This window comes from Buteo buteo, chromosome 1, assembly GCF_964188355.1.
Source record: "Buteo buteo chromosome 1, bButBut1.hap1.1, whole genome shotgun sequence".
Classification (NCBI taxonomy): Eukaryota; Metazoa; Chordata; class Aves; order Accipitriformes; family Accipitridae; genus Buteo; species Buteo buteo.
Genome location: NC_134171.1, coordinates 29,217,782 through 29,243,120, shown reverse-complemented (window position 1 = coordinate 29,243,120; position 25,339 = coordinate 29,217,782). Strand labels below are relative to the sequence as shown.

Genomic DNA, 25,339 nt, shown 5'->3' with positions numbered 1-25,339 from the left:
GGACTGTCTCCCGTGGGAGGGACCCCACGCTGGAGCAGGGGACGGGTGAGGAGTCCTCCCCCAGAGGAGGAAGGAGCAGCAGAGACAGCGTGTGACGAACTGACCCCAACCCCCATTCCCTGTCCCCCTGCGCTGCTCGGGGCGAGAAGGTAGAGAAAATGGGGAATAAAGTTAAGCTTGGGATGAAGGGAGGGGTGGCAGGAAGGTGTTTAAGATTTGGTTTTACTTCCCATTATCCTTGCTTTGATTTGATTTGTAGTACATTAAATTGATTTTGTTTTTTCCTCAAGTTGAGCCTGTCTTTTGCCTGTGACTGTAATTGGTGAGTGATCCCCCTCTGTCCTTGTCTCGACCCATGAGCCTTTTTTTATATTTTTCTCCTCTCCATCCCATTGGGTGGGGGAGTGAGCAAGCAGCTTCATGGTGCTTTGTTGCCGACTGGGCTTAAACCACAACACACCCCGATGTTTTAGTTGTTGCTAAGTAGCGCTTATCCTAAGTTAAGTGTTTTTCAATTTCCCATGCTCTGCCAGCAAGCAGGTGTACAAGAAACTGGGAGGGAGCATAGTCAGGACAGCTGACCCAAACTAGCCAAAGGGATATTCCATACCATAGAACATCATGCTCAGTATATAAACCGGGGGGAGTTGGCCGGGAGAGGCAGATCGCTACGCAGGTATCGGTCAGCGGGTGATGTACAATTGCATTGTGCTTCACTTGTCTTCATGGGTTTTATTTCTCTCTTTTTTTGTTATATTCATTTTCATTATAATAATAATAATTATTATTATTATATTTTATTATCATTGTTATTATTATATTTTCATTTAGGTTAGTTATTAAACCATTCTTGTCTCAACCCACAAGTTTTACTGTTTTTTTCCAATTCTCCTCATCATCCCACTGGGAGTCGGGAGGAGCAAGCAAGTGGCTGCATGGTACTTAGGTGCTGGCTGGGGTTAAACCATGACAACGTGCAAAGATGGAGACCACACAACCTCTCTGGATAACCTCTTTCACTCCCTGACTAATTTCATGCTGAAAAAGTTCTTTATATCCTGTCAGAACATCTCTTGTTTCAGCTTATGCCAGTTCTCTCTCATCCTCCCACCATACACCACTGTGAATAGCTAGACTCCATAACCTCCCCATGGGTCCTGAAGCATGTAGTGGTTGATGTTACTCCCAGGCTGTCTCTTACTCTGGCTGAAGGAGCCCAGTTCCCTCAGCCTGTCCCGAAGGTGAGTTTTCTGGCCTTTGGCCAGCTTAGTGGCCCTCCCCTGGATTTACTGCTGTTTATCAGTGTCTTTTCTCTATTGGAGCAGCCAAAACTGGACACAATATTTACATGCAGTCTAGAAAGTGCTGAGCAGAGGGGAACAATCCTTTCCCATTATACACTGGCTGTGTGCTCCTGTGATACAGGCCAGGATACTGTTGGCCTGCTTTGCTGCCAGGACACACTGCTGGCTTATACCCAGCTTGCTGTCCAGCAAGACCCCCAGGTTGTTTTCAGCAGAGTTGCTCTGCAGTCAGTCAGTATCTAGCCTGTATCATTACAGTGGGTTCTTTCTTCCGAAGTGCAACACTAATCCTTGTTAAATTTCATAAAATTCCTCTTGACCCATTCTTCCAGTCTGTCTAGGTCCCTCTGAATGGCAGCTCTACCATCAAGTACATTGATTGCGTCCCACAGTTTGGTATCATCTGCAAACTTGACAAGAGCACGCTTGGTCACCTTTTCCACGTCTTTGATAAAGATGTCAAACAGGACAGGTCCCAGTACTATGTATGTAGTTATTTTATTGTAACAGGCAAGCAGGCTGGTCAGCCATGATTTGCCCTTGATAAATCTGTGCTGACTGTTCCTGATCATTATCTTCCTGTGCCCAGAAATGTGTTCAAGGTGGACTTGCTCTGGGATTTTCCTTGGGACGAAATCAGGCTGACCAGCTTGAAGTTACCCATCTTGACCTTTTTTTGAAGATGGGTGCAACATTTCCCTTTCTCTAATTGTGAGCAACCTCCCCTGATGTCCATGACCTTTCAGAGATGACAGAGATAGGTCTTGCAAGAGCACAGGACAGTTTGCTCAGCACCCTTAGATGCAGCCTCGTGGGTCCCATGGACTTGCGTGGGTGAAGTTCTCTGAGGCATATCTGAATGTGTTAGCTGGTTCTGTAAGAGAGCCATACTTAACAAGTACATGTATTTCTAGGTCTCTGTACTTGTTGTTCCTTCCATTGAGAGTTGGTTGACATTTTCCACTTTAAGCAGTTTTATTTCCTTTCAAAATATTGTATTAAGTCACCTTCCAGATCAATGTAATGTTTGTTTAGCTGAAATTCACTTCAGTAACATCACTTCCTTTATGGAATCGTTCTGGAATTTAATGGTCGTGATAAGAAAATCATGTATGGTAATGGTGGTGGCAGCTCACGATTATGATAAAGGATATAATTGTTTAGCTACAAGTAACTCTCTGATTATCTCTATTTACAGTGCTGTTGATAATCTTAGCAGATGACCCTGAAGTTACAGACAGTGATGACAGTGGACATTCAGAACTGTATTTCTAAATTAGATAAGAAAATGAATAAAAAACAAGGCATGCCTTCCCAGTCCTGGTGTTCACTGTTTAAAATACATATATATATATATATAGTGTAGAATAAAATATTATATTATAAAGTCAGAGGTATCATTAAGAATATAATAAATACACAGTAAATTAACATGCTAATCATATTTTAAACATTGGATATTTTAGAAATTTGTCATTCTTTTTTCCTGAATGACAAAACATTGATTTCAAGCAAAGTAAAAAATTATGATTTATGTCATATTTTGTAATAAAGCAAAGCCAGCAATGCATAATAATGCTTTCAAAAAAAGAACATTTTACTTGCAAGTCCGAGTCAGAGTTACATTTTTTCATTATATTCTTAGGAATAAGTGCCCTGATTTTAATTATGCCTGAGAAAACTTGAACTGTTTTAAACGTGAGTGAGATCTTTCCTGCTTAGAATGTGTATGCAACTTCTGCTTTTTGGTCATTGATTCATAAATTATGAATGTACATTAGCTTCCCAGTCTGCTGCTGGTAAATTTTTATAGTATTTTAAGAAATGCTATAAGCACTGCAGTAAATTTGAGGAAGGAATCCACACATTGAGAAAATATAGCGATGGGGCATTAGACTTATATGAGATATTTTTTGCTATTTATATGTCTTCTTTCTGTTACCTCATCCAGAAGACTGACATAGTCTTCTGGCAAAGACTGCTCAGATGTCTTGTCTTTCCTACTGTATATCCAGGCCTCTCTTCCTAATTTTTGATGGTTATGACACATGCTCTAGCTCTAGAGGTTATGGAAGGCTATCATGCTGTCAAATTGGAGTTTTGATATTTATTCAGTGTGAACAGGTTGGTGTTAGCAGATGCCACCATCTAGCTGTGTTAGTGCTTCTGCTTTCCAGCAAGAAGAGCTGGGTCTTTTTGACTTACCAGTCATATGGATGAGAGAAGTATTTGTAAAGGCAGGCAGTGTGTCTCATTTGGGCTGTATTACTTGTGTGTGTGGACTTTCAGATGCAATTGCACTTGCTTACTGAGAGGCTTTCCTCCATTGTGCTCCAGTGATAGCTTATGTCAGTCTGTTTGACAGCTCTGTCAGGTAATGAAGTGCTCTCACAGATCGTGCCGATCCTTGCTGGGAAAGGCATTGAGCAGTTCTTTATAGCTAAGACTAATGTTCACTGTGCTAGAGCTTTTCCTCTGCTCCACCAAAATGGTTTAGAGATAAAAGGTTAGTGGAAGTTGGCAGTAAAGCAGAGAGCTGTATGTGTGGATGTTTAGTTATTCCTTCCTTGTGTGCATTACACTGCCTATCCTGAATTACAGCTGCCACATATCAACTAACTTGGCTGAGTCGTCTTTGAAATTTCTTGTCTTTTCAAATCTTGAGTAACTTGGCTAGCATTGTGTTACCTGTAATCTTATAACTTTACTTTTTTTATCCTTTTCCAGATCTACAGTAAATATGTTAATAGATTTTCTATATTTTTTGCTTGACTTTGTTGACCCTAATGATGTAGACCTGGAGACAGTTCATAGCTATCTATTTTAACTGGTTTTCCTATGTACATGTAAAAGAAGAATAAAGAAAAAATACATACGCAGGTTTATATCTCAGAATAAGAAATGGACAAGTATGCTGCATCTGAAGATGTTATACTTTTAAAATTGCTAATTTATAGTGCTTTTCTTAAAACAAATACAATTCAAGTCATGTTGGTATTTATTGCATTTGACCTGACACTCAGTATGTTTTGACTGCTCAGGGGAAATAGTGTAAGAGCTCATAAATGCTAAAAGGGGGTGATATAGTCCTCTCCACTGTGGGTTCCTACAAGTTATGTCTGGTGATTGTTGGTTTTCTCCATGAGCAGATTCAGCACACTTAAGTTGTCAGAAGACTTACCCAGTCAAAAACATGAAAACTTTTTTTTCAAAGTTAATGATTTTTTTATAAGTTCATGAAAGTGTTTGCCGAAGTCTTAGAGGGGTAGGTCTGCCCCATTGTGGGGAAGAAGGAGAGGATGAAGAAGCAGTCTTTCTCCTGTGTGGTGTCACTACACCATTATATTGGTTCAACTGTTGATGAAATCTCAGCTTCATCTTGCACAGACTTGAACTTACAAACTGTTCTGAGCTTGATTTGGGCTTAAATTTAGCCCAAAAGCCAGAGCTGATGACACCTTCAATGAATAATGAAGATTTTGCACCTTTTTGGTTTAGCTCTGTAGAATGTAAAATTCTTCAAAAGTGTTCATTATTATTTTTTTCTCTTTTTAAAATTTTTTCACAATCTACTAGACTAATGGTCCTTTGTATTTTTGTTCTTTGTCTCTTTTCTCCAGTCGAGGCCTCTTGCCCTGCAGGACATTTTGTGAGGCAGCAAAAGAAGGCTGTGAACCAGTGCTGGGTATGGTAAATGCTTCTTGGCCAGAATTCCTGAAGTGCTCTCAATTCCAAAATGAAACTGAAAATGACACCACTATAAGGCTATGCTTCTCACCACACCAAGGAAAAGGAAAGCAGTGTATGTTTCCATTCTTAACTGTTACATTGTGTTTGTGAGTTCCTATTTAATGATGTATTTTTTATTGTGTAGGAAAAGCTCTGGGGTGAAATTATTATTTCTGGTTCTGTTATGTTCCTTCACATTACTGTGATAGTCTGGTTGTCAGTTGGTTATAGTTTTGCTGTGCTTTAATTGTTTAGGCTGAATTTTTTTTGGACTTGGATTGATTTGAGGCTTTTTTGTTTTGCATCAAAAATTCTGAGCTGTTTCAAGGAAAGAAGGTAGGCGAAAAGTAATGTGCCCTTTAAAACTGTTCTGCTGATTTTTTCTTTGCTAAGTTCTGGTAAATACAGTATTGTTACTTGCAGCGGGAACCTGATACACAGGCCAAATTTCAAGTGTATCTCCTTTTTCCTTGCTGTAAAAATGAGCCCAGAACTGATTGAGAGGTAAACTTTTCAAAAATTGTGGTTTGTTTACATCCACTCATAGAATCATAGAATCATTTAGGTTGGAAAAGATCCTTAAGATCATCCGCTCCAACTGTTAACCTAACACTGCCAAGTCCACCACTAAACCATGTCCCTAGGCACCACATCTACATGTCTTTTAAATACCTCCAGGAATGGTGACTCAACCACTTCCCTGGGCAGCCTGTTCCAATGCTTGACAACCCTTTCGGTGAGGAAATTTTTCCTACTATCCAATCTAAACCTTCCCTGCCACAACTTGAGGCCGTTTCCTCTTGTCCTATGGCTTGTCACTTGGGAGAAGAGACCAACACCCACCTTGCTACAACCTCCTTTCAGGTAGTTGTAGAGAGTGATAAGGTCTCCCCTCAACCTCCTTTCCTCCAGACTAAATAACCCCAGTTCCCTCATAAGACTTGTGCTCCAGGCCCCTCACCAACTTGGTTGCCCTTCTCTGAACACGCTCCAGCACCTCCATGTCTTTCCTGTAGAGAGGGGCCCAAAACTGAACACAGGACTCGAGGTGCGGCCTCACCAGTGCCAGGTGTACAGGGGAACAACCACCTCCCTGCTCCTGCTGGCCACACTATTTCTGATACAGGCCAGGATGCCGATGGCTGCCTTGGCCACCTGGGCACACTGAGCAGCAAGCCTGACTCTTTTTTCTTATTGACCCCATTGCTGGAGTTCTCTTGCTGGCATCTGAGGCTTTGCTGTTGATAGGCATCATCGCATGAGCCTAAGTGACAGAGGCTCATATGGTCCATCTGTGCGTTCTATCTTTGTTAATGAGTTCTGGGTGACAATAAACAGGAAGTGATATGATGAAAATTTTTTTTCATTTTGTTTAAAAAACCTAAGAAGTTACACACTCAAAACTACTTTAAAAGATCAGGAGGTTGAACAGTATATTTTTGAATGTTAGTTAATGCTACAGTTAAGATTGTTTGTATATCCTGGGTTATCTCCTTGCACTTTCTGAGTATGCATAATAATATAGCCTTAAATTACTGGACCAATTCTTTTTAGCAGTTGGATTCTCTCCATCTGTTAAGGCATGTTTTGAGGGGTCATGAAGTAAAGGAGGCTGTTGTCTATACCTACATTCACCTGTGGGAACATTTGTAATGGCTGAGGTGGGGAAATACACAAAAATGGATTGTGTCTTGTTGAAGGCAGTTGAATGCTTTCCAGGAAAACTGGATACTATCCACAAGTCTTTTGTAGGGTTTCTATGGGATTTTGGGCAAGTTGCTGTAGTGAAAGCCACTGGGAACTGTGTTTTAACCATATGACATAAATATATGCTAAATATGCAGAAAAATTAGGTCTAATGGATCTCTCCAAATGGGAACCATAAGCAAGTAATTATAAAAATGCGTATTTTTTTTCCATGCCTCACCTTCCCTTTGTAAAATGGGAATAAAACTGTCCTTTTAGCTCACAGGGACATTGTAACCATATGTGTGTTGATGCCTTTGGTATCATAGTGATGAACATCATAGGAATTAGGAATACAATAATTTTGTCTTCATGGCAAGTTCAAATAGCACGGTAAGAGGCTGTAGCATAAATACGTAAGTATGGTAAGGGGTTGTACATTGAACAATGAGAGTAACTAGCAATGAGCAGTGAGTCACTAGCATATTAATTGAGCATGCTCATACTGGGCACAGAATGAGGTATAATTCTGAAAAAGCAATAGGGTGTTAGAGAACCAGGTTTCATGCATGTGTGCTACACAGACTGAATACAAGGTACGATATAAATATGCCTATTAAATTTTGACAAATTATAGCTGGCTGTAGTGTTCAAAAGTCCCACCAAATCTAGATAGCTAAACTTTTAATTTTTTTTTCTTTTTTTTTTTTTCCAAAAAATCTTTGAACCTCACATGCCTTTCCAGGCTCTGTTGGAGAATGTGTGTTTGACTTATCTTCTAGTTAGAATCTAGAGCATTTTATCCTGGGGCAATTACCAGCTTTCCTGAAAAATGTTTATTAGTTAGAATTGGGATTATCTAGTGGACATATATGTGTTCATGTGTCACTGCTGATATTTGTCTCTTTGTCTAGATTTTTCCTCCACAGGCTTTGCAAATTGAGTGCATGTTACCATTGTGGAGAAACTCTTATGACATACATTCCTGATGTGACCACAGATGTACTGAACATACTGGAAAATCTGAGCCACGTGCCATTATAATAGAACCATCCAAGTGTACAAAATGAGTCACAAAGGTGCAGTTCTGTAGACAGGGCTGCATCAGTCAGGTTAATATCCTTTCACACAAGTGACAAGTGAATACCCAGTAGGTGAGAAAATCAGCTACTCTGAAAATAGTTTCAGGAATCCAGCTGTTGAGATTTAAGATAGATGGCTGAACTGGTTTCACAGTTCTAATGAGTTGTGAGCATGTAAGGGAATGAGGGGGAAGCATCATCAGTCATCATTCATTCACATGAATCCAGTAATGCATTCAAGGTGGGGAGAAATCTCAGAAACCTTCCTGGGGCTGCTCTACCTATCTTTACTCACAGAAATATTCCAGCTCTGTTTTACTTTCTTTCAGCTGTTACTGTGTTTTTCTGTTATTTTATTTGCTTTGAGCTAACATAGCTGATACTGTTAAAACTGGAAAAAAACCCCACAGTAGCTTGAATGAGAAGTAAAGCAACACAATGAGCTGGCTTACATTAATGTGAAACTCTCACAAGAGCCCTGAAATTTTTTTTCAGTTAATTTGAATGGTAAAATGCTTTCAAAAGCAGCAGTGCATGTGATGCTTCTGCTTTCTATACAGCAAAACTGTGTAAGCGACAGTATGGAACTGTTGGACAATGTTCACTTTTGTGTTATTACTAAAGCGGCATTATGAATGTCTGTTTCTGTTAAAAGATGATGCACAAGAGGCCTGAACTGCACTTCATAGCCATGAGATTTGTAATAAATAATACTATTTAAGTTATATGAAAGACATAGTACATTAAAATTTAAATACAGAATGTAAATTCTATTGCATTGTTATGTGGCATATTATTTATACTGTTTGTTCTTAAAGGTACAAAAAAGTATATGACAAAAAACAGTAAGACCTTTTTTCCAGCAAGAAACTGTTTTTAAATAGCTATCAGTTGTGCCAAATCATGAAAATATTTTTCGTATCCTTTTTTCCAAGAACAAATTTACAGTTTTGTCTGAGGAGATTTTATCTCTCCACAGAATTTTTTTACAATGTTTCAAGTAGTGAAAGTTAACGATATGAAAGTACTTTTTTTTCAGGTACCTTTTATTGCAAATCCTCCTGTGATCACAGTTTCATTCCTATTGGAGTGAATGTTACGGATTTTATTCCTGACTCGGATTTAATGGAGACATTAACTTACTTTTTTTTTTCTTCATGTTAGTTTCTTAAAAACTATTTCTATTTTCTTTGGGTTTTTTCTGAACAATATGAGAAAGGGACTGTACATGCTGTAATGGTTTCTGGGTATTATAATAATTCCTATATACTACAAATACATATGTTTTCCAGTTAGTAGTTAAACTTTAAATCTGTAAAAAGCAATGAACAAAAAAAAGGAATCATGAAAAGAAACGAAAGTGAGTACGTATGTGTATAAGTAACACATGACATTATAAGTAGAATTAAATTGTAAGTATCACAGACCTTTTCTGTTCTCTAAGACAAATAAATCTTTGTGAACTTTTTACTCAGTGGCTATTGCAGCGGTTTTTCAGTTGGATACAGTCTTTTAATTAATTTTTTTCTGCTTAGAAAAGTTATAGTATTTGGTGAACAGGAAAACCATTGCTGGTAATCCGGATAATCTCCCTTCTTGGCCAAAACAGAAATAAATTTTTGTACATGTTGATAAATGGCCTGCCATGTTCAAGGGCATGGTAGAGTTAAATGCGTGTATAATTGGAGTGAGCTTTTTCAGCTGTTTGAAGATCCCACCACAGGAGCTCTTAGCCTGTTTTAAGCTGGATAAGAAGCATCTAATTGGAGCACCACATTAAGAATATCAGCAATAGTCATTAACAGTTAATGTATAACATTTTAAGATACTGTAGAAACAAATAGTTAATAGATGTATTAACACCACAACTATAGACTTTAGCAGTATTTCTCTCTTATAAAGCATTACCTTTACCCAAGTTTAGCTTTGAATTTTGCAGTAACTCAGCCAAACAGTTCAAACTTTCTTCTAGTGGCTGTCATCATACATTATCTTGTCCTGCATAAGCTGCAATAGTGCAAACAATACAGAAAATACTCAAGAAAATTAATATAATATATACAAGGAAACTACTAATGTTCTTAACCAAATATGCTTAACTAATGCAGATCTTGTTTTGTTTTGTTCCAAGAATAAAACGCCAATAAAAATTGTTCTGATACTCCATGGTGCTCAGTTTATCTTCCAGGATTTTTCACCAGGATTTTTGGTATTAATTTGTCTTTGAGGAATACCTTTGAGCAGAGATTCAAAAGCAGTATCTGGTTACAGCCAGGTATTTATTTTTCTGTTGGCAATATGAAGCTAATTATACACATCCAATACAGTATTTATTTGAGAAAAAGCTTTTAAAATCAGGAAGACATTATCTTTCTTTTGCGCCCTTGCATTCACTTAATGCAGTGAAAAGAAGAGAGAGATGATCTATGTATGAATAACATTGATACTGACCAGCTGCAAAAACAGCCATAGTGGAATAATTTTTTGAGGAAGACAAAATGTTTTTCAGGATTGTGGTGGTGTTTCATGTGAGGGAACATTCACAGTTGAAAAAACTGTTTCCCCCAAGCACTTGTTCTTTACTTCTGTTGACTCTGCATTATATTTTATTATGTCCTTTGATTTTGTTTATTCTCCCATTCTGCCTCCCCCACCGTTTATCTCTGCCTGCCTTCCTGTTCTTTGCCTGTTTCTTTTCCAGCATGGAGTTTCCTATGTGGCCTTTTTAGACCACTTCACTTGAGTGGAAGAGAAAGGTCTTTTGTGTTCTTTTTCCCACAGGGTTTTGCATCATAAGGACATAGAGAAATGGACAGTTTCCTGGGGGAAGGAGTTGCCAACTTTCCCAATTCTGTGATCGTGATCTTAGTATCAAAACTTTCTAGAATTGACAGCTACAAGATGCATACATTGTACCACAGGGTACATAGGGTATAGGGAGCAGGTGATGAAAATTTGCAGGCAAGAGAATACAGGGATTCCTCTGTGTCCTGCTGTGCTATTGTGACTGTATTGAGTCAGACAAAAAGTCCATCTATCTTGTAATGCTAACTCCAAAAGCTGCCAAAATCAGATGCCCAGAGAAGAATAGGAGAACAGGGCAAGACTATGTGGCAATACTTTTCCAAAATACTCCTGCATTTTCCATCTGTTTGAGATTCAAGGACTTTTCTGTAATTTGTGACCCACCATAGGTTTTTATTCTATTGATGTGTCCCTTTGTTTCATGGATCTATGTACATTTTAGCATCCGTAGTATCCTGTTGCAAAGTGTTACAGCTTATCTATGCATTTTATGAAGAGTACCACCTTTTGATTGTTTTAAAAGCAATTTTATTTGATACTGCCTAGTTCTTTCATAGCATTAGACAGTGAATGTTGCCTCCTCTTCACTTTGGAAAAAAAATTAGCAGCACTTTTCACAGATATACAGTGCTTTATCTGTTGCTATACCTTGAAATGCAACGAGACACCAATCTTGAGGACCATCGAATAATGTTTATTTCAGTCTGTGCTATCTGGGGGACGTGCTATGCTTTCCAGGGACGTGCCTGCATCATGTTCCATAGATGGCATTCCAGTAATCTAGCTGGGAAGTACAGCACATAAATGGTCTTGGCTCCTCAGAGACACTTTTGATAGTACACCAGATGCAGGTAAAATAAAGCACTTTTTGCCACCAGTGGTGTTTAGTCAGGGATTTTGGAAGCTTTTCCAGACTGTAAACCTTTCTGGGGAAGGTTTAAACCAAGCAAGTTTCTCTATCAACAAAGATTGCTTCCATTTTCTTTGGGTTCCTTTTACGTAACATTGTTTCTTCTTCAGGAGTCTGGGTGTGTGAATATTTGCATGATTATATTAATAAATGTGTGAATTATTGACAGAGGTATCAGTAATTAACATTTCCCAGCACATTCCTTTATAATAACACCTTTACAATTTTTGATAATTTTGGCAAATTTGAGTGGAATGGTCCATAATTTTTTTACTTCAGACATCTATTTTAGGCTTTATTTCTTCTTCTTCTGCTGCTTTGTTTCAAACAGTCTCAGCATTTCTGAGTATGCAACTGTTCACCTGTGTTGAAGAAAGTCTTATAAATGGTTGCATATCTAAGTCCTCTAGGTTTCAGATCAAATATCGAAACTTAACATTCAACAAAAGTGTTTGTTTTACAGCATAAGACAAGGCTTTTATAATTTCCATTAAAATCTGATCTTTGGAGGTATAATCAAATTGTCAACCTTCTGAAAACTTCTTGCGCAAGCTCAGTAGAAATCAGAAATTACATTCATTGGAGGTACTGTTCACGGTGTGTGTGCTCTCCTTGCCCTGAACACTGCACTGACTGGACCAAACACATCCAGTCATCACCTATCAGAAGAGTGCAAGAGGTGAGATTAATTTTTCTTAAAATTCCTTCTGACTACTGCTGGGTGCTAAAACTGAGAGAAGGAAAACTGATTTCATTCTTCCTCTTGTTTGCATATAACATACAAGATAAATAGGAAGATGCTCACTTTAAGTAAAAAGAAATGGAGAAGGGGATTAGGATGGAAATCAGAATGGATAGGAGCAGAATAGGATATGAGATGTATTAGGAAGGGAGAGTCAGAATGATTTATAAGTGTTTGAACACACTTTTACTCACAGATCAGAAATTAATATGGGACTCCAGGACCTTTGCGCTTCTGATCTGTAGGAAAAATGGTCAGATAAGTATCCTTTGTTTTTTACCTTTGTTCTCCCAGGCCAAATTGGCATATTCACACAGAAGGTAGAAGTCAAATACTGTTGCTGTCTTAGTACCAGTGAAGATCTGTACTGGTGGAGATCTGTAAGCAAATCAAGATGGTTCCTTTAATGGTTCTTTTTGATCTATTTATGCTGTTTTCTTCTTTGAACATGCAGGGAGTTGCATAAAAGCCCAAGTTAGAAGAATGTAAGATTTCCAAGTCAGTTAAAGTTGCCTTCCAACCTCAAACAGCCTTTCTTGTATGATGAATTACAATCTTTTGATTATGTTATCATATTCTATTTTTACCTTACGTCATCATCTGTGGGATAAACACTGGTCTACAGGGAACTAGAGCCCATACTGAGGAAGGCTATTGTTTCTAGGGCCCCCTGTAGGGTTTACTGATTGTAGCAATTGGAAAGTGCAGTGCGTAAGGCAGGGAAAGTGGAGAAATAAAAAGATCAGCTCATGATAAAAAAACCGTGATGTTTTAATATAGAATGAGATTCTTTCTCTGTCACTATTGCAGAGACCATGTGTAATGTTGGGCAAAGCAGTGGAATCAAAATTTTCTCAGCTGTTCTTTGTATACTTCCAATTAACTGGACTCTTCATTTGTATAGCTGGGATTTATTTGCAGTTGGAGCATGCTCTTGCAGCTACAAGTAAAGGTAATAGGAATTATTCTTTGAACATGTAAAATAACATCAGAGTCTTTACTCTCCAGAAAAAAAAAATCACATACTGATGTGTCTTAGGTTAGGCAACTGAAGTTAGTATTCATTGTTACTTATAATTTTCACCTTAATATCTCTATGCCTCATTTTTTTCCCCTGTAAAATAAGAATGTGAATGCTATCTAATCTTATGTTGCTGTTAAGACTAGCATATTTTTTGCTGTTTGTGATACCCTTCCAAAAATGATAGAATAGAGGTGAGGCTGTAACTCTTCAGTTAGAAGTTAGGAAACATGTCCAAGCACACGGTGAGTAGTGAGGGAACCTCCTGAGGAGCACATTATAGGGATGTGCAAAAGGATGGTGCTGGTGGTTTTGCCCTACCTGGCTTCTGATTAAGAGTCATAAACATTAAATGGCACACACTAGTTGAAAAATTTGATTTTAAAGTCCCTTACGTATTTTGGGCACCTTTCTGTAAAGTTAGAAACCTTCGTTAAAATATATTCCATAGGCAGCTTTCACTGCAATAACCATGGCCCCATTACACAACTGGAAAATAATGTTTTTATTGGAAAATGAAGATCATGTGCTGCCCAAGTGCAGAGTACACCTGGGAAAGTAATAGAAAAGATTTTGAAATTATTCACATAAGTTTTTATTACAAACACGTTTTTCGTACAAGGATGTGTGTGTCAGTTGATTAAGATTGCCCTGTTTCTTGGGGATGATAAAATAATATTTCAGGCTTGGAAAAGCATGTAAATAATGTTGAAAAACAAATAATCCTCTGCTGCAAAAAGTTGAGAGTAAAAATGAAGGTGCTGAGTGTGTGTGTGTGTGTATCCATTGCCATAAAGCAATAGAAAGGACTGCTGTGCCAGGACCACAAATAAAATTGGAAATCTGGATGATTAATTGCACTTGCAGTCAGTGCAAGCTGGAGCTATTTGTCATTTTTGAAAAACACACTCTGCATGTTTAGGCATGTCCGGTGTCAGTGGTACATCACAGCATCCACTGTGCACCTAGTGGTTTGGCAAATTGTGAAGAATACCATGTTGCTATAGAGAAGGGCTGATAGTGAGCAGAAATGATGATGATATTTTTTTGTGGGCACATTAAAGGTCCTTCTTTAGTCCCAAGGGCAGATTTAACAGGTGTAATAGTCTTTTCATGACTGCCTGTTGAGATCTTTTAAAATGGCATGTTCACTACATGGCAATTTTAAATGGCATTGTTCTATCTCAAAAATGGTATTGTTTCCATTGAGATTTATCTTTCAGGTTTTCCTCTTGACCTTCTTGCATTCAGTGATGTTACTCTGAGAGCTATCCTAATGTATCCCAAAATTCAATTCCTGTGGGAAATCTTGACTATCAACTCACTGGTGTGAAAATAAGTTCATAAGACTCCTGCAGCATCAACTCTGTAGTACTGAGGCTAATGATTTTTCTCATCAAAGAGCCCAAGAAAACAGATAAGTTTTTTCATCTTTTTATAGGTATAGAGCTAAGGCACAGATTGCCTGAATTGTCCAAGGTGATGCAAATAGTTTGCAGCAGAGCTGGGAAGAGAACCTTTATCTCTGGAAAACCTAAAAGATTCCTTATTCCGTAAGAACATCTTGCCTTGTCTAGGCTTTTTTTTTATGGCGTTGCTTTATAGTGCTTTTATAGATCAGCTTATCTTCAACAAATAAGATCACGTATGGAATTTTTGCAAGTAGCTCATTTTTTTCGCTATTGAAATTCAAGTCAAGCTTATGGTATTTAATAAGACAAGGCACAAAATTCAGTTTTACTAGGGGAAATAATGAGTTTTTCAAAGAAATTTTCTGTCTGCTCTTGAACCACAAAATAATGGGGAAGTTTTATAAATCAGAAAATAGAAAAGAAAGAATTTTAGGGAAAAGGACGATGGAAGCTTGTACTGTGTAAGGGAATATTAGCTGTATTTTCAGGTGTGATTTTCCTTAAAATGAGGCAGTGGTATTTCCATCAGATTTAAGAGCAGTTATCATGAGATAGATAATACTTCGCAACTGTGAAAATCATAATATACTGACAACAGAAGGTGATTTTGCACCCTACTGAAAATCCTTCTGGATGTCAAAACATGACTGTTCACTTTTAAAGAAGGGAACAAACTAGTTATTAATATTCTGATGTCTAGGAGTTGGGTTATTTGGAGAGTGCTCAGGAAAGTGTAGTTTTCAAGAAAGTGGATGCTCGCTTTGCAGATGGTGGCATACCTTACATGCTGCGCAGGGACAACGGGTACACTACTTTTGCGATGAAAGATGTCTTCCATGTGTACTGTGAAGTCTTGGAAAGGCAGAGGTGGCATCTGGGATAACTGAAAGAATAATGGAGAACCGAGGACAAGGAATACGTGCCTGTCAATATCACATTATTTTTCTAATATAGCTGGCCAGAGGCATCAAACAGCAGTTGGAACTTGAGATATGTCTTTGACTGTCAGGTAGTATCAGACGAACAGAAATAAGGCACCACAGGGAGCCAGGCTGAGCGATCAGCCTGCTGTAACCCAACAGCCAAGGACCTGAGGTCACCATCAGGGAGCAGCAGGAGCGGGGCTGCTCCCTCCGGGCAGGCAAGCTGGGAGCTGAGGTCAGGCTGTGCTGGCATGCAGAGCCTGAATGCAGCAGGCAGAGCTGGCCTCAGACATGGCAAAGTGATGAACCAGGTCCAGGGTCCAGCCAGAGAGCCCAGTCAGGAGGTGGGACCAGAGTCAGGTCTGGTGACAAGGCTCCAGTATGGCTCCAAGCCCACCTAGGAACCGGGGCCAAAGTGAGGGCTGCAGACCAGCTACGGTGTATATATGAGGGATCCGTCCAGGAGCTGGAGCTGAATATAAGGCTGTGCCTACAGCAGTGCTCAGGGGGGGCTTGAGCCCATGGGCAGGGTGTGGGTCCCAGGTGAGGCTGGTCAGGGCCATTCAAGGCTTATTGGTGCACTCGTGGCTCTGACAGTCGCTATGGGCAGGTGGTACTGGTGGATTCAAGAATGCAAAAGAATGACAAAAAGCTGTATTCTAGGCTGTAGGTTGTACCTGGTAGCTGCAGATTAAGGACAGCAGTGAAAAGAAAACCAACACAACTGAGGAATAGTACAAAACTGTGGAGATTTCAGGCTTAGGTCTAGAAAGGGTCCTGGTCATCATTGGAAGTGCTTCGAGAGAGTGAGAAGAGAGAAAGGTATTAGACTAACACGAAGACTGACAAACTGTCCCTTGCCAAAGTGAAGGGCAACAGCAGGGCTGAAGGATACTGGTCTCCCACCAACAGCCAAAATTCCCAATAAGAGACTTGTGAAGACCAGCATGCTTCAAGAAGTAAGAGGCTTACTGTGTCAGAACAGGGAGATAAACTTTTTTTTCTTCTGATTTAGGTTTGGAGTTTTAGGAATACACTGCTATAAACCACTTTGAATTGTTCACCTGGTTCCTTGTCATTGGACAACTCACTTGGGCCTCCTATCCTTCAGCTTTTTACATGTGGGAGAAAGAGAGGCATAATACTTGCTACCCTGCAGTCTAAACCACTGTGAGATAAAAGCCATATGTTCGAGATTTTAAGAAAAAAGTTTTTATCAACTTTTCTTTTATGATACACTTATTAAAATCAAAAGATACATCACTAAATAATGAATTCCTGAAATTCTATGAAACAGTATGGCTTAACAACCAAATAAAACAAATAAAAATTGATGTAGCAGCATAGAAAGTCAATAATTATTAGTTCATGTTTCTCATCTCTTTCTACCTTTCATCTTTTATATCTTTAAAGTGTATATGCATGCTTTATGACACACTGTCAGATTTCATCAGTACTACTTTGCTTTCCATTTTGTTTCATTTTTATATTTCTATTCTTCTGAAGACATATAAAATGAGATTACTTGTATGCTCTGGGTTACTTCACAACAGACTGTTTTGTTGGAAGAGATTAAAAAGAACTTTCCCTTCTTTTGTAAGTGCAATGTTTGCTCCAGAAAGAGGAGTTTAAATGGGACATTAGCAGTGTGTGAGTTTAGGACCGATCCTTCACTTAATCTCAGTTTCTGTTTGCCCCAAAATGTGCTTAATCAACACATTCTTGTGGTTAGTACTTCACTGTTAAGGATTAATTCCTTATACTAGGAATTCTACTGAGTGCAGCACCAAGTAAAATGTTGACACAAACATCATCATGGTCATTGATTTATTAATGGCTTAATCTGAAATTTATGTAGTGTGTTACCTTTGTGCTATCATTTATGCAGTACCAAACTGAGGTCATAAAAGCTCATGCTATTAAAAATTACATCATTAGATTTTGGTTATTTTTCCTTAATTTAATTTTAAACTGTATTCTGCATGAATATACTTGTTGGTAGACAAGTTATGAGGAATACAAAACTATGATGAGAATACTCAATATGCATTTTTTTGCTTTTGAGATGGAGATTACAAATATACTTTCCAGACTTAAGATGTTAAGCATCAGGTTCAGAGAATAAAGGGAGAAGAAATAGGAACTGTATTCTCCTATAGGAATCAGAAAAATGCACATTTAGGCATTTTAAAATGAGAAATAGGGAGCTATGTTGTGATCAGGTGCAAAATGATGTTAATGGAGGAAGAGATTCTATAGCTGCTGCTGCTGAAACTGATGTTTTTTCATAACTGTGATTTGCATTGTGGTAAAGTTTGAAAGCTACAATTAGAGATCTTTATTGTTCTTGGCAAACTTGGATACAAAGTTTGAATTACAGTGGAATTTCTATGAGTAGAATTTTGAACTTCCATGAGATTTTATTCTTCAAACTTGCTGTTCTTACACATGGATACATTTAATAACTTTACAGTCGCAAAGTGACAGGATTTTTCTCCTCGATCTCTGAAAGCTGTTTCTCATTTCAGATATATACGCTTAAAGTAAAGTTACTGGGGTTTTTTGCTGATCCTTTACTGGAGGTGGAACTTTCTGTTTTGTTTAGCTTTGTTGAGTAGCCTGACTGTTAACTGTGGCTTTTGAAAAAAAAAACAAACAAAAAAACAAAACCCCAAACCAATAACCAGGTTCTGTACTGAATATTTGCTTTTCTGCTTGACATCTTTACTTTGCATCCCCATGTAATTTTCGCTTGATATCTTTCCCTGTCTGTATGCTTTACAGGGATTTTTCTCAGTCAGTGTTTTTTAAAGCAAAGGCTTGGAAGTTTGGTCTCCATTGCTGTTCACAAAGCTGATTGCTCACTCCTCCCCCCCACCCCCTGGTGTGATGAGGAGGAGAAAGTATAAAAAAAGGCTCATGGGTCGAGACAAGGACAGGGAGGGATCACTCACCAATTATAGTCATGGACAAAAACCAGACTCAACTTGGGGAAAAAAACAAAATCAATTTAATATACTACAAATCAAATCAAAGCAAGGATAATGAAAAGTAAAACCGAATCTTAAAACACCTTCTCCCCACCCCTCCCTCCTTTCTGGCTCAACTCCACTCCTGGTTTTCTCTACCTCCTCCCCATCAGCGGCACATGGGGACAGGGAATGCGGGTTGGGGTCAGTTCATCACAGGTTGTCTCTGCCGCTCCTTCCTCCTCAGGGGGAGGAGGACTCCTCACTAGTCCCCTGCTCCAGTGTGGGTCCCTTCCCACAGGCTGCAGTTGTTCAGTCACAAACTGCTCCAGCGTGGGCTTTCCCATGGAGTCACGGCCATCTTGGGGGGCATCCCCCTGCTCCGGCGTGGGCACCTCCCCGGGCTGCAGGTGGGCCTCCGCTCCCCTCCGTGGGCTGGGGGACACAGCCTGCCGTCTCACCAGGGCTGCAGGGGCATCCCCTCCTCCGGCGCACCTCCTCCCCTCCTTCCTCACTGACCTCGGTGTCTGCAGAGGAGTTCCTCTCACATTCCAATCTCCTCCCCACTGCAGGTTTCCCTTCTTAAATCTGTTCTCCCAGAGGCGCTACCACCATCGCTAATGGGCTCAGCCTTGGCCAGAGGTGGGTCCTACCTGGAGCTGGGGAAGCTTCGAGCAGCTTCTCACAGCAGCCACCCCTGTAGCCCCCTCCCCCACTATCAAAACCCCACCACACAAACCCAAAACAATTGCATGGACTAAGGTGTAAACAAATTAATGGTGATCTGCATCTCTAAATTTTAAGTGCCTTGAAGGACTTGAATGGGAAGGTGTTATGAGTTCCCTCACTCTGAACATAATGGCCCCGCAAGGTATCTCCGATGGGATACCTAAAGCTCTAGGGCTTTTTTTGTCTCTTTAGGTACCTCAGTTCCCCATATATCAAATAGCAATGATTACTGTCTTCTGGTATTCAGGGAGTTACAAGAATGTTTGAGGAATCCTTCCTCTCTAGAAAGGTGTTTGTGCTATGAAACTGTTAAGTCGCAACCTGGTAGTCTTCTCCTGAACGCCTAGGCTGGGAAGATCCATTTATTGTAACTTTAGTTGGATATTTAATCTGATGCATCTATTTAATGGAGAAAAAGAGAGCTTGTTTAATCCTATCCTAAGGTCAGTTTTTAACAGTTAGTCTGTGCAGCTGCTTTTTAGAGGTAATGGCAGATTGAAGCTCACTGATTAACTCAGATGAAAATCCCAGTTTGTACTTGCTTGAGTTTGATTAATGTGGGGTTTGTTGCTTAAGTGCATCAGTGAAGACTCATTGTTCTAACTATCTTTCATTTCTGCTTATTTCTTCTTAGGCTGAAAAGTTTAACATGCATTCTTTCTTTTTTTCTCTTTTCCAGCACTGTGTGGAGGAGAGGAGAGTTTCTTGTGTGCCAGTGGGATCTGCATCCCAGGAAAACTGCAGTGTAATGGCTACAATGACTGTGATGATTGGAGTGATGAGGTCCATTGCAGTAAGTTTCTTAAACCTTGCAGTGTTCCATTGAAGCACTGAATCCATTCAGGGAAACCTAAAAAATAAAGAAGGCTATTGGTACAGGATAGGAGCTTTTCATAGTATTTGTGTATACTGACATTTGGACTCTCACAGTTGCCATTGAATGTGTTTACCCTTGCTCACTCTGGCCACAGCATGTGTTTTTGATCTATCAAATTTTATGCCTGGAAGCAGATTCTAAGATTTCTGCAAGGAGCCATGTGGAAATCAGAAGTATTTTGGGGCATTTTTTTTTTTTTAAACAATAGCATGCATCAGAAGAGCACTTCTGATAATAAGCTGAAGACTGTTAGTTGTATCTTTTTCCTAGTCCTTGGCATTGATTTTACAGCAAATGTACAACCATCTGTTTAGAAAGTTCTCTTGGCCTCAACCCTGGATGTGGTTTATTTAAATAAATCCCAGTATATGGTGCAGTAGAAAAGAAAAATGAATATACATGCTTAATATCTTAATTTCTTATTTATTTCTCTGTGCTAGTGTATATCTTTAGAGTTCCTATGTGTTTTTCTTTGTTGACAAAAACATCCTTGGACTACTAATACCTTTAGAAAAGCTGAGCAAATGTACAGTAGGAATACAATGAAAAGGAAAAAAAAATGAAAGAAAAAAGGAAAATGTGGAACAATGGCTAAATAGGAACTAAGGTAGGACATGATGCCACAAAACAGTGCTGTGCATTTAGACTTTGGAAAATGTCAGACCTGGGGTTGAGTTCCAAACTGTGCAGTTTAGACTCACCTCAAAAGATTTGTTCTTATTAGTGATTTAAGAGCCTGGGCATTCCAAGACGCACAAAGCTGCTTTTAAGGAAGTTGCTGATAGATTTTATCTGGGATACTCCAAGGAATAAATGATGGCTGCAGTTTCCTCCTGGTCTCAATATGAATGAGGCTAGAGCTTGCTTTTCCTTTAATAGCCTACAATTTACTTAATGAAGGTTGATATAATTTCTGTTACATAAAAAGTATTGTATGTTTTTATCTTTGAATTTTTCCTGTCAGTGTTAACTTCAGTTTTTAATGTAAGCTAAAAAATTTAAAAATACCTATGAGACTATGGCTCTCAAGCTCCATTAGAAATGGGAAAAGAAGAAATTAGTAATATAAGAATAAAAATATTGCATGTCTTGAAAAAACAAGCATTATAAATTTCATGAGTTAAGATTACCTTTGAAAGAAAGCCTGTCTGTTAAATGATACAGAGTTTATAGGCAGAGGATGTATTTTATTAGGGTACTTGGTAAGAGTTGGGGAGAGGGGGTGGAGGTCAAATAAGACCTTCTTGAGTTACACAGCACAAATAGAAAACCGAAGGAGGACTTATTTGCCTGAAAGCTTGTCTGACAAAAGATGCTGTGTTTCCTGCAGTCCTTGCCCCTCTCAAATTCTTAAGTCACCTCATAGAATCATAGAATAGTTTGGGTTGGAAGGGACCTTTACAGGTCATCTAGTTCCAACCCCCCTGCAATGAACAGAGACATCTTCAACTACATCAGATTGCTCAGAGCCCTGTCCAACCTGACCTTGAATGTTTCCAGGGATAGGGCATCTACCACTTCTCTGGGCAACCTGTTCCAGTGTTTCACCACCCTCATCACAAAAAATGTCTTCCTTATATCTAGTCTGAATCTACCCTCTTGTAGTTTAAAACCATTACCCTTTGTCCAATCACTACAGATCCCACTAAAAAGTCTGTCCCCATCTTTCTTATAAGCCCCCTTTAGGTACTGGAAGGCTGCAGTAAGGTTTCTCTGGAACCTTCTCTCCTCCAGGCTGAACAACCCCAACTCTCTCAGCCTTTCCTCATAGGAGAGGTGTTCCATCTCCTCTGATCATTTTTGTGGCCCTACTCTGGACTTGCTCCAACAGGTCCATGTCTTTCCTGTGCTGAGGACTCCAGAGCTGGACACAGTACTCCAGGTGGGGTCTCACCAGAGCAGAGGGGGAGAATCACCTCCCTTGACCTGCTGGCCATCTTTTGATCCAGCCCAGGATATGGTTGGCTTTCTGGGCTGCAAACACACATTGCCGGCTCATGTCCCGCTTTTCATCCACCAGTACCCCCAAGTCCTTCTCCACAGGGCTGTTCTCAATAACCTTATGATCATCCAACCAATTTGTCATGCACCGAACAGTCCCTCCATCAAATCCATATCTCTCCAATTTAGAGAGAAGAATGTTGGGGGGACTATGTCAAAGGCCTTACAGAAGTCCAGATAGATGACACCTGTAGCTCTTCCCTTGTCCACTGATGTAGTCACTCCATCACAGAAGGCCACTAGGTTGCTCAGGCAAGACTTGCCCTTGGTGAAGCCATGCTGGCTGTCTCAAATTACCTCATTGTCCTCCATGTGCCTTAGCATAGATTCTAAGAGGATCTGTTCCATGATCTTCCCAGGCACAGAGGTGAGGCTGACAGGTCGGTAGTTCCCAGGGTCCTCCTTTCTACCCTTTTTAAAAATCGGTGCAATATTTCCCTTTCTCCAGTCACGGGGGACATCACCTGACTGCCATGACTTTTCAAATATCATGGAGAGTGACTTGGCAACTACATCAGCCAGTTCCCTCAGGAATCTGGGATGCATCTCATCAGGTCCCATAGACTTAGGTGTGTTCAGGTTCCTCAGGTGGTCACGAACCTCATCGTGTCTTACAGTGGGAGGGACTTAGCTTCCCCAGTCCCTGTCTTGTGGTCCATCCACTCGAGAGATGTGGGAAGAGAGGTTGACAGTGAAGACTGAGGCAAAACCAATTGTTGAGTACCTTAGCCTTCTCCTTGTCTGTTGTTACCAGTTTGTCGGTTGTGTTCATTGGGGGGTATGCTTTCTTTGACCTTCCTTTTCTGACTGACATATCTATAGAAGCTCTTCTTATTATTCTTTGTGTCCCTTGCCAAGTTCAGCTCCAGCTGCACCTTGGCCTTCCTGACCCCATCCCTACACAACCAGGCAGTGTCCCTATACTCTTCCCAGGATACCTGCCCCTGCTTCCACTGCCTGTGCATTTCCTTCTGGCCCTTCAGTTTGACCAGCAGGTCTTGACGCATCCATGCCAGTCTCTTGCTGTCCTTTCCTGATTTCTTACACCTGGGGATCGAGACCTCTTGCGGTCTATGGAAGGCGTCCATAAAGATCTGCCAGCTTTGTTGTGCTCCCTTGTCCCTGAGGGCAGTTTCCCAGGGGGTCCTATTGACTAACTCCTTGAAGAGCTGGAATTTTGCTTTCCTAAAATTCAGGGTCCTGACTTTACTCTTCGCCTGTCCCACGTCCCTCAGGACTGCAAACTCCACCAGTGCATGATCACTGCAGCCCAGGCTGCCTCCAATCTTGACGTCACTGATTAGCTCACTTGTGTTGGTGACCATCAGGTCCAGTACTGCATCCTCTCTGGTAGGGCTGTCTATTACCTGGCTTAAGAAGTTATCTTCAGTGCACTCCAGGAGTCTCCCGGCTTGCCTGTAGCTCACTGTGCTACTTTTCTAGCAGATGTCAGGGTCATTGAAGTCCCCCAGCAGGATGACTGTGAGCGTGATGCCTCCTGTAGCTGGAGTAAGAAGGCTTTGTCAATAGGCTCCCCTTGATCAGACAGGCTGTAGTAGACACCAACCACCAGGTTCCTTTTGTTGCCTCGGTCTCTTAATTCTTATCCATAAGCTTTCAACCTGCTCTTGGCTATTATTCAGAGACAGCTCTTCACAATCTATCCATTTCTTGATGTAGAGGGAAGCCCCTCCACCCCTCCTTCTTCCCCTGTCCCTTCTGAACAGCCTGTAGCCGTCAATAGCTGCACTCCAGTCATGGGATTCGTCCACCAAGCTTCAGTAATGGCAACTAGGTTGCAGCTTTCTAGCAGCATGGTGGCCCACCCCTCCTGTTTGTTGCCCATGCTGCATGTGTTGGTGCAGAGGCACTTCAGCTGGGCTGTTGGCCGTGTCACCTTAGAGGAACACACCTTAATTCCTTTGAGGTATTTCACCAGTGTTCCCCTGTTGACTGCTATTACTTCAGGAGCCCCTGGCTCGTCTCCATAAGACTTCCAAGTGTGCTTCAGTGTACCCAGCACATCTCAGAGCAGCAGGCTGAGGGCCCTTGCTGGCACCCCATCCCTCTAACCTTGGTATGTTTTCCCACAGCTTGTCATGGGCAAGCCTGATATTATCCCCCTCCCCTTCAAGTCTAGTTTAAAGCTCTGTCAATGAGCCCTGCTAGCTTGTGAGCAAAGACCCTCTTCCCCCTTTGAGAAAGGTGAATCCCATCTGAGGCCAGGAGGCCTGTTGCCATGTAAACCATCCCATTATCGAAAAACCTGAAATTATGACAGTCACAGCAGACATGGAGCCGTGTATTAGATTGGGTCCGTCTATTTCTTCCAGTGTTGCTGCCTGCAATGGAAGGATAGAGGAAATAATTACCTGTGGTCCAGATTCCTTTACCAACCATCCCAAGGCCCTAAAGTCTCTTTTGATCGCCCTTGGACTACACATTGCAGCTTCATCACCACTCACATGGAAAAGCAATAATGGGTAATAGTTTGAGGGCCATGCCAGGCTAGGAAGTTTCCTAGTGTTGTCCTTAATCTGGGCCCCAGGGAGGCAGGAGACTTCTGTAAAAGGAAGGTCTGTCTGGCACATTGGACTCTCTGTTGCCCTCAGAAGGCAGTCACCTGCAACTATAACCTGTCTTTTCTGCCTCGTGGAGGTGGTCGTGATACAGAGGGTAGGCCTTTCTGACCTTGGCAATACCTCTGGTGTAGATCGACCATCATCCACATCATCCATTGACTGGCCTTCCACATCCAGAGCCTCATACCGGTTGTACAGAGGCACGTGGGAAGGCGACGTGGGCAAGGAGAGGGTTCGCCTGCCACCCTGAGTGTGGACTTGCCTCCATTCACTCCTTTCCTTTAAGCTACTGCCTTCTGCCTGGTGAGGGGGGGATACAGGATCCCCTTGATCATGTTTTTTTTCTGATGGCTGTTCTTGTTTCTGTCTCAGGGAGGACAGAGCATGGTTCCATCAGTCTGTCTCCTCAGACTCCCTGATGCTCCTTAACCTTTCTACTTCCTCTTGTAGCTCCGCCACCAAGCTGAGCAGATCGTCCACTTGGTTACACCTCACACAACTGTTCTCAATACTGCCATCCGTTACCAGTGAAAGGCTCTGGCACAGGCGGCAGCCTGAGACCTGGAT

General features: G+C 40.6%; 1 protein-coding gene across 6 annotated transcripts in view; it reads left to right on the top strand.

The window, feature by feature from the left end:
* The window catches only part of CORIN (corin, serine peptidase), a 167,263-nt gene that overhangs the window by 73,294 nt on the left and 68,630 nt on the right, over positions 1-25,339 (top strand). For all 6 annotated transcript variants that reach the window (XM_075025355.1, XM_075025331.1, XM_075025366.1 and 3 more), the window contains exons 5-6: positions 4,925-5,106; positions 19,992-20,105. In XM_075025355.1, coding sequence (XP_074881456.1) covers positions 4,925-5,106; positions 19,992-20,105 — 296 coding nt within the window. The remainder of the gene's footprint in view (positions 1-4,924; positions 5,107-19,991; positions 20,106-25,339) is intronic.